General features: G+C 35.4%; 1 protein-coding gene across 2 annotated transcripts; it reads left to right on the top strand.

Annotated features, from left to right (window-relative positions):
* Positions 1 to 427: 427 nt before the first annotated feature.
* nprl2 (NPR2 like, GATOR1 complex subunit) lies at positions 428 to 9967 on the top strand. 2 transcript variants are annotated; one of them, XM_084425588.1, is made up of 11 exons: positions 428 to 590; positions 760 to 851; positions 3970 to 4138; positions 4231 to 4339; positions 4427 to 4563; positions 5797 to 5894; positions 8256 to 8292; positions 8371 to 8464; positions 8558 to 8672; positions 8890 to 9032; positions 9119 to 9967. In XM_084425588.1, the coding sequence occupies exons 1-11, from the start codon at positions 513 to 515 to the stop codon at positions 9184 to 9186; spliced, it is 1140 nt and encodes a 379-aa protein (XP_084281714.1). In that variant the 5' UTR covers positions 428 to 512; the 3' UTR covers positions 9187 to 9967. The 2 variants fall into 2 exon arrangements, with proteins under 2 accessions (XP_084281714.1, XP_084281715.1); XM_084425589.1 differs by lacking the exon at positions 760 to 851 and having other exon boundaries at positions 466 to 590; positions 9119 to 9833.
* The last annotated feature ends 14 nt before the right edge of the window (positions 9968 to 9981 follow it).

Here is a 9981-nt window from a genome sequence, read left to right as displayed (position 1 = left end):
TTATTAATGTAATGTTGATTTTGGGCAAATTGTTCATTATAAATGCAAATGTATGAAGACGAAACCTTATTTTTCTGTATTTAAAATAGACTTTATTTGTAATTTCTTTCCATCGTTGCAATGTATGAAAAGTAAAAAGGCCCAGAAATTGGCTAGAATAATAAGAGACCTTGATCTCTTAGAAGAGGAATGAAGAGACCCCTTCTTGTTGTTGTTGTTGTTGTTGTTGTTTTGTTTTTTAAAAAATATATGTAGGCTAATTTTCTTTTGTCATTATCCATTTATTTGACTGACATGTGCCTTGCGTAATACTCATTTATCTGTATTTCTCAATGCCATTGTAGATGTATATTATGTTTTTGTTACGTTCTTGGTGTTCAATGTTTTTTTTTTTTAAAGTAGTCACTGAAATCAGTGGCGGAGGAGCACAGTAGGTGGCGGTATGCACCTATTTGTTATTTTGTTACCCTTCCGTGAACACACTGAAGAAGAGTACATCAACATTACTGAACATGGGTACATACAGACGAATAGATTGTATATTTTTCAGTGAATTTCATCCAACGTTGGGACCAAAGATCACATATCAGGTAACATCATAGAAATAAATATTTTTGAGCGAAACAGAATAAGTAGGCCTACAGCATGTTTTACAGCTTGGTTTTGTGTTTGCAAACGAGACTGCCATTATGCATACAAGCAAATGAATGTTTATCCGGTTATATTGGAACAAATTATATACAATGTGTTTGATCGAAGGTTCCGGAAGAATATATTTCGAGGGAACTTTTTGATACTGTGCAGGTGTACATCATCACCAAACCTGAACTGCAGAACAAGCTCATAACCGTGTACGTACTAAACTTTACTTAAGTCATCTCATTGCTGCACTGCAATTTTATTTGTATTTGCATTGTTGTTTTAGACTGTTTTAGAGCACAAACACAAATAAACTAAAAACTATCCGCTATATGCGTGTGCGTTTTAAAAAATAATTTCTTAAACTAGACCAGACTCCGTTATGACTTGTTGTCTTCAGCGAACATGCTCCACATTAAAAAATAAAACGTTAAAATAGTTTGAACGTACTGCTTGTTTTCTTTTTTCTGCTTTTGATTTTTTTTTTATTTGCTTCAGTGGATCTAAAATTTAATTATTAAGTATAATAAAATAAAAAAATATTTTGATTGGTTAAGGAACGAAAAAGTGCATACTCAAAAAGAGAAAATCCACAAGCAAATGTTCAATAATAAATATTTTTATAAATGGTATGTAATTTTATAAATGGTATATACATATATATATGTGTGTGTGTGTATGTATATATGTGTGTATATGTATGTGTGTGTGTGTATATATATATATATATATATGTACACACACACACTCACCTAAAGGATTATTAGGAACACCATACTAATACTGTGTTTGACCCCCTTTCGCCTTCAGAACTGCCTTAATTCTACGTGGCACTGATTCAACAAGGTGCTGAAAGCATTCTTTAGAAATGTTGGCCCATATTGATAGGATAGCATCTTGCAGTTGATGGAGATTTGTGGGATGCACATCCAGGGCATGAAGCTCCCGTTCCACCACATCCCAAAGATGCTCTATTGGGTTGAGATCTGGTGACTGTGGGGGCCATTTTAGTACAGTGAACTCATTGTCATGTTCAAGAAACCAATTTGAAATTATTTGAGCTTTGTGACATGGTGCATTATCCTGCTGGAAGTAGCCATCAGAGGATGGGTACATGGTGGTTATAAAGGGATGGACATGGTCAGAAACAATGCTCAGGTAGGCCGTGGCATTTAAACGATGCCCAATTGGCACTAAAGGCCTAAAGTGTGCCAAGAAAACATCCCCCACACCATTACACCACCACCGCCAGCCTGCACAGTGGTAACAAGGCATGATGGATCCATGTTCTCATTCTGTTTACGCCAAATTCTGACTCTACCATCTGAATGTCTCAACAGAAATCGAGACTCATCAGACCAGGCAACATTTTTCCAGTCTTCAACTGTCTAATTTTGGTGAGCTCGTGCAAATTGTAGCCTCTTTTTCCTATTTGTAGTGGAGATGAGTGGTACCCGGTGGGGTCTTCTGCTGTTGTAGCCCATCCACCTCAAGGTTGTGCGTGTTGTGGCTTCACAAATGCTTTGCTGCATACCTCGGTTGTAACGAGTGGTTATTTCAGTCAAAGTTGCTCTTCTATCAGCTTGAATCAGTCGGCCCATTCTCCTCTGACCTCTAGCATCAACAAGGCATTTTAGCCCACAGGACTGCCGCATACTGGATGTTTTTCCCTTTTCACACCATTCTTTGTAAACCATAGAAATGGTTGTGCGTGAAAATCCCAGTAACTGAGCAGATTGTGAAATACTCAGACCGGCCCGTCTGGTAGTGATGTTACATATGACACTGAAGCTTCGATGCGCGTATCACATAAGCGACACAATTTCTAGTGAAGCCCCGTATCGAGACGTGTATTGGTTTACTAGAGTCACGTGATCGATGACAAACGAAGCCTCACTTTCTGTCCAGTCACGTGCGCGTTTCGCTTCGGGTGTCAGAAGGCTCGAACTTCAGATCGTATTTAACGAGTCATTGTTGCCTCAGTCTGGTTGATATTTTCAATTATTGATATTGACATTTAATAACAGATGATCCTATCAGACAATGTCCTTATTCATTGTGTGTGTGTGTGTGTAGAAAGAGAGAGAGAGAGAGAGAGAGAGAGAGTAGGCCTACATTAAATTTTATTGAATCATAAACTTATAAGCTATTATATTTTATTGTCACACTTTAATGGGAAAATTTATTTATTTAATGAACAAATCAAACACAAACATGTAAGGCTTTTATTTGTGCACATAACATTGAAACTATGGAGTGTGTTGTGGTTGCTTCATCTGCCAGAGCTTCTAACACAGGCTTCTGGCTGCTTTATTTTAAATAAGCACCAGATGGCGCTGTTCTCTGCGCTGTTCTCGACACTCTCGAAGCTTTGAATCTTTTCCCGGAACAGTCAGGGGAAAGCCTCAGAGATTCATGAGGCTTCATTTCCCCATCCCTACCGTCTGGTACCAACAACCATGCCATGCTCAAAATTGTTTAAATCACCTTTCTTTCCCATTCTGACATTCAGTTTGGAGTTCAGGAGATTGTCTTGACCAGGACCACACCCCTAAATGCATTGAAGCAACTGCCATGTGATTGGTTGATTAGATAATTGCATTAATGAGAAATTGAACAGGTGTTCCTAATAATCCTTTAGGTGAGTGTGTATATATATATATATTTATATATGTATGTATATATACAGACCATTTACAAAAATATTTTGTAAATTACTAAATGTTTACAAAAACTACTTAGGTGGTGGCAACATCCACATTTCAATAAGACAATTATCCTAGTATGGCAAAAACATAAGGGATAATTTGCAATTTTGCATGTTTAAGGTTCAACAGCAGAAGTTACTCAAACTACATTAATCTTTCAAGCTTAGCAATAAATTCTGAAACCATTGTTTTCAGATTTCAGTCTTTCCTCATTCATGTATATTGGAGCTTTACTTCTATGGTTAAACATTGTCCCCACTTGGGGACATTATGAATTAAACTGACTGACAAGTAAACTGATTTGCTTTAAATGTATTTAGCTGCAACCATTGAACCTGGTGTGTGTGTGTGTGTGTGTGTGTGTGTGTGTGTGTGTGTGTGTGTGTGTGTGTGTGTGTGTGTGTGTGTGTGTGTGTGTGTGTGTGTGTGTGTGTGTGTGTGTGTGTGTGTGTGTGTGTGTGTGTGTGTGTGTGTGTGTGTGTGTGTGTGTGTGTGTGTGTGTTCCTGGTTTACATCTTGGTTTAAATACACCTTACATCTGTGATTTTTACATTTGGTGTAAATTGCCTTTTAGAGTTAACGATAAAGACCTGGTTGTGTTTTATCTGTGTAACTGATTAAGGACTGCCATGGAGAAGAAACTGATTGGCTGTCCAGTGTGCATTGAGCATAAGAAGTACAGCCGGAATGCCTTGCTCTTCAATTTGGGTTTAGTCTGTGATGCCAGGACAAAAACATGTGCTTTAGAACCTATTGTCAAAAAACTGTCTGGCTACCTCACAACTCTGGAGGTAAAAAATCATTTAATATGTATTTCTGTTATAGTTTCTGTACTTCAAAAGTTGGTCTAACACTTAACCATTTCATAAAATGTTTTGATTAGCTTGAGAGTGGATTCATTTCAAACGAGGAGAGTAAACAGAAGCTGTTGCCTATCCTGTCCACACTTCTTGAGGAACTTAATGTTACAGGAGCCTGCACCCTACCTATTGGTTATATATGTATTTTCTATCTCTCTGTTTCCCTGTCAGTGATTCTCGCAGTTTTTATAATCACCCTATCTCCCTCTCTCATAACAGATGACTCTAACACCATCCACTTGAAGCTAATTGAACAAAGGAAAGATCCTCAGGTTGTTCAGGAGTATGATGTACCAGTATTTACCAAGAATAAAGAACACTTTATAAAGTCACAATGGGATCTCACCACACAACAGGTCTACAAAAAATCTTCCCCACTGTTTACTGTCTTTATTTGACTTAATAAAAAAAAAAAAAAGTAAAAGTAAATCAGACCTGGAAAATGAAGCCCTGTTTCATATTGCACGTGTTAGTGATGCATGAGCAGCGTGGTGTTTTTGTTGTTGTTTTTGCCACCCATGTTGACAAACAAGAGCTTGTTTCCGCCACAATAAAAAATAAAAAAGGTAATTGCGACTTTTTATCTCACAATTCTGACTTTTTATCTCAGAATTGCGTGATATAAAGTCGCAATTGCGAGAAATAAACTCGCAATTCTGGCTTTTTTTCCCTCAGAATTGCATGTTTATATCTCACAATTCTGACTTTATTATGGAAACAAGCTATGGAAGCTTGTTTACGCCACAGAATAAAACATTTTAAAAGATAATTGCAACTTTTTATCTTTAAATCTCGCAATTCTGACTTTATTTCTCAGAATTGCGAGATATAAAGTCAGAATTGCATGCTATAAACTCGCAATTGCATGTTATAAAGTAAGAATTGCGAGATATAAACTCGCAATTGCGAGATAAAAAGTCAGAATTGCGAGTTTATTTCTCGCAATTTCGACTTTATATCTTGCAATTCTGACTTTATAACATGCAATTGCGAGTTTATATCATGCAATTGCGAGTTTATATCTCGCAATTCTGAGAAATAAAGTCAGAATTGCGAGATTTAAACTCGCAATTGTGAGATAAAAAAATCGCAATTATCTTTTCAAATGGTTTATTCTGTGGCGTAAACAAGCTTCCATACAAGAGTGTTCACATTGGAAGCAGGAGAAATTATACATTTCTTAAAATCTGCATTTTGTATTGTAGTGTGTTTAGTCTGAAAACAAAAAAAGAAGAAGAAAATTGTATCCATTGTTTGAAATAGTTCTATTGTCCGGCTTGGAGAAAGTAACACACTGTCACATTACACTGTACTTTTTATCACAGCGTGACTGAAACAAGACTAATCTGAGCAGTTTATAAGACTCAAGGTTTGGTTATACAACATGGTTTGATTTTACAATTTAGATATATTACAAATAAGATTTCACAAAAATTTTGTTAGTAATACTGACCATAGCCATTGTTTTGTGTGCCCCTCACTTGCAGTGTGATACAGGTATAATATTATTTTATTTGGCATACTGTCTTCAAATATAATTTGTTCATTTATATCATTTTTTATAATTATTTTGATTACTTTGTTTGCAGATCCTACCCTTTGTAGATGGGTATCGACACATTCAAAAGATCTCTGCTGAGGCCGATGTTGAGCTTAATTTGGTGCGGATTGCTGTTCAGAATTTATTGTAAGTATGATATTATTCCTGTTTTGAGCTGCGGTCATTATCTCAATAATAACTTATTAAAAATAATATTCTGTGTTAAATACAGATTAACTCTCTACTGCATTTGTTTTCTGCTGGCTTTGGCTCAGTTCAGTTTTTATTTTGGAAAAAGTATAATAAAAGTACATAAGTAAACAAAAATATCTTTAAAGTGTCATAAAACCCCCGTTTTATCATTTGTCATTCACACCTCAGATTTGAAAAAAGACAGAAATGGGTGTGTAAAGCTGTGGAAAAGTGGGAGTATGGGGGTGGGAAGAGAGGAGACAACAACCAATTAAACATAGTAAACATACACACACATTATACAAACAAATGAATATTAATATGAGCAGAGAAAAACAAACAACATAGCTAGGTGCACTTTGATAAATTAAAAAAATATATAATCCTATAACAACAAAATCACACAAAAAAAAAAAAAATCATTAGAGACTACTAAAAACTATCATTAACAAATCAAATACATTTTGATAAATTATTCTTAGAAATATCAACAAATAAGCATTATAACTATCCAGAGCTATTGGTCTATATGAAAAATGAGGAAGCACATTTTAATAATATTTTCATTATGTTTACAAGCACTCTGAACAAATAACAGTTTAACAGAAAGAAAAGGCATAGTTTTTTCCTCCAATCTTCTTTGAATTTTCGGTTTGCATCATTGTCTTCTGTATATCAGAATAATTCATCGTGTCATTCCATTCATGATCAGTCAGTCATAGCGTTGTATCAGTCTCCTTATTTGCACATAAATATTTCATTTGAAGAGGACATGAAATATGTGCGCATACACAGTGCTGATTCATGTTTGGAGGAGCACTTGCATTCGTCCGCCACATATGTCAAGATTGTCTCGTTAATAAATTCCACAAATGTGACTTCCGGGGGGCAGAACCTTCAAAATAAGACTGTTTGCAGAAACCATAGAAATGAATGAGAAGTGCCATAGACTGAATTTTGGGGATCGTTTTGATAAAGTTGTCATCTGTACATAAAACTTTTCCGTTTTTACTCTCAACGGAAGCAGCGTCTCTACTAATAGCAAAACTGTAAATTTATCTGCTCCAAGAACATAGCCGTTATTACCTCGCTAGTGAGAAATTCATGAAGCTTTTAAATTGTTAAACTATTTTACTGATAAAATCGTCCAAGTGGGAGAAAGAGAGTATGTGCTTTCCGCACATAATAAAATGTAATTTTGTGGCAAAAAAACATGGAAGTAATTTGTCGTTTTTATCCTGTGTTTATTTGCTTGGTCAGTGTTGTTGTGGGTTTTTGTTCTTTTGCAAGCTGTAAGGACCTTTGAAATAACTGAAATCATTTGGAGAAGTGATACGGAACTGTAATGCGATCAAGACCTGCCTGGAACTACTTAAACCGTACGTTTCCCTGAAAATAATTGCACACCTTAGAACGTTTGTCAACCAGTCAGATTCAAGCATTCAACAGCCCTATAGTATAACTCTGATTAATCTCTTATAAGATGTGATTGGTTGAGTTAGTGAATCCTCTTCCAAAGCGCTTCAGTTTACTAGTGTTTGACTGTTCATCTCGCGCAGCTTAAATGGCAGTTCCCATTTACATGTAACATTACGAAAGATGTTTCTTTTTCAAAAACACTAATGCATTATTAATAATAACTAGCAGGGTTATTTTTCTCATATAATTTTCATTAACATTAAGTTTAATTAAAATTGCTCACCCCTAAGTGGCTATATGTTATCAGATATAAATCTCCCCTCATAGAGCCATCTTTATGATTCTAAATTTTTATTACCATTTAAATCACCATGGCACAGCCACTACTTTCATTTTGGCCCAGCGTAGCTATGCTAAATTCAAAGTTTAACATGTTTTTTGATAATCATATATTGGGACAACACATTCATGGCTCGAGCCTGTTGCAAAATTTCTCTCCAGTGAACGCGGAGGAGGAAGTGTAAAATGTGGAGTGGATTGTAGATAAGAAAAAAAAAAAAAAAAAAAAAATTCTGGCACCTTTGGTTTTGCTTTGCATTTTGCCATTTCTGCTTTTAAACTCTGATACAAATGCATGCCATAGATGCTGCTGATAGAGTTCATGTTGTATTTAACCCAGATTATTCTTGTAATTTGGAAATACCTCTTGACATAAGGCATCACTGATGAATGATACAATGATGAATGCATGAAAATCTAGCACCTGATGAAGTTAAAAATGAAATGCACTAAAACCATTAATAGATCATTACAATAGTTGTGTTGCAAAAACTACACATTTCTTACATGTAATAGCAGCTAAAGAGTAATGGACTGAACAATGGTACTGTTTCACAGGTATTATGAAGTGGTAACTCTGGTATCCATATTTCAGGTAAGTTTTTGTTGTTTATTCTAAATTTTATTCTAAATTATTTTTCTTACTTTGGTTTTTGGTTTTCATATTCTACAGTACTCAAATGTTTACTGCACAACACCTAAAGTACAAAACTTGATAGATAAGAAGTGCCTTCAGGAAGAGTGTCTACATTACGTCAGTAAGCTAGGTGAGCAAGTAGAGATTGTAAATATACATGTATGTGTATGAGATTGAAATGTTTTAGTTCACAGTTGACATTTTACTATGTGCATGTCACCAGGCCAGAGGACAAGTCTCAGGGATGTGTTCCAGTTGTATTGTGGTTTGACCCCAGGTACAACTGTGCGTGACCTCTGTTCCCGCTATTCTCACCAGCTACAGAGGGTGGATGAAAGGCAAGGCCATTTGAATTTGGTTGTGGTTCACGCTTAAATTCCCCAAATTAACATGCAACTAATAAGGCATGCTAGTCTTGTTTTCTGTACTACAGAAGAACAATATGTAAAGATTATATATTAAGAATGTTTTTGGCTCATTTAGCTGTTAAGTACCAGTTTGAGCTGTAAGAAAATTTGCTATATAAAATATTCTGCTTTTCTTTCTTTTATACAGGAAGTTGATTCAGTTTGGCTTGATGAAAGGTCTGATTCGGCGCCTGCAGAAGTATCCAGTCAAGGTTGTTAGAGATGATAGGAGTCGTCCACCGAGACTTTACACTGGTTGCCATAGTTATGATGAAATCTGTTGCAAAACTGGCAAGTATTAAGTAGGCTATGTTATTGCTTTTTCACATGAAATGTGACATTAAACCAGTGACATTATTCCTTTCATGCATTTTCAGGGATGAGTTACAGGGAGTTAGATGAGCGTTTGGAGAATGATCCGAACATCGTTGTTTGCTGGAAATAATGCTGCTGTGACAGAATTATGATTACAGAGTTTTATAGTATTAGTAAATTTTGAACGTGAGAGACCGATCCTGGTGTTTTTGCTGTTTTTCTGTACCTTTATTTATTGTAAATCAACTGCCCTTCACATGTATTTGTGTGTAATCCTTACACCCAAGCTTGCTGAATTGATTAGATTTTGATTTTAAAAATATTAGAATGTTTTATGATGCATAAATGCAAAATTGAGTCAGACTAGTTCTATATAAAAAGCAGTCACTGGTTTTGACTCAATTTCGTATGTGGCAGGCTATAGTGTGATTGATTATAGAGAAGCAGTTCTAATTTTTTTCAAAGTTATACATGTTTAACTTTCCTTACTCTGAGGAAAAAAGTAGGAAACATGGACCAGACCTCCTGAGACCAAGTCAACTGTTGATTTTAAATCCATTGTTTTTAAAGCGTTACCTTGTGGATTCGCTGTTAAATTAAGCTAAGTTTAGAATGAACTATTTAAATAAATCGATAGTCAAAGTGTTTGCTTTACAGATTGTGTAATCTGCGGTTGCACAAATATTTGATTACGTCACTCCATTTCTGTCACATCAAATATTGCAGTCCCTGTACAATAAAAGTGTGGACAAGTTTGCATAAAAATTTATCAGATTTTTTTGAACTGTAGCTCCTTTGACAGAATCACTAGATTGACATCCTCAGAATGCTCCCCAATGCAAAACTTAAAGGGTATGTGTGCTTGTGTATGTTGATAGTAGCAAAAATAACTAATCCTTATAATATTTTAAAAGCTGTCATGTAA

This window comes from Rutilus rutilus, assembly GCF_951802725.1.
Source record: "Rutilus rutilus genome assembly, chromosome: 12".
Lineage (NCBI taxonomy): Eukaryota > Metazoa > Chordata > Actinopteri > Cypriniformes > Leuciscidae > Rutilus > Rutilus rutilus.
The sequence above is the reverse complement of the archived record's forward strand: the minus strand, read 5'-3'. Positions and strand labels throughout refer to the sequence as shown.

What these genes read in the sequence shown, in the direction of transcription:
- nprl2 (XM_084425588.1), top strand. Translation starts at nt 513, where the DNA reads ATGGGTACATACAGACGAATAGATTGTATATTTTTCAGTGAATTTCAT. An exon ending in GCTACCTCACAACTCTGGAG is followed by an intron (nt 4,139 to 4,230) that starts GTAAAAAATCAT and finishes TGTTTTGATTAG; the next exon opens with CTTGAGAGTGGATTCATTTC. An exon ending in CTACAGAGGGTGGATGAAAG is followed by an intron (nt 8,673 to 8,889) that starts GCAAGGCCATTT and finishes TCTTTTATACAG; the next exon opens with GAAGTTGATTCAGTTTGGCT.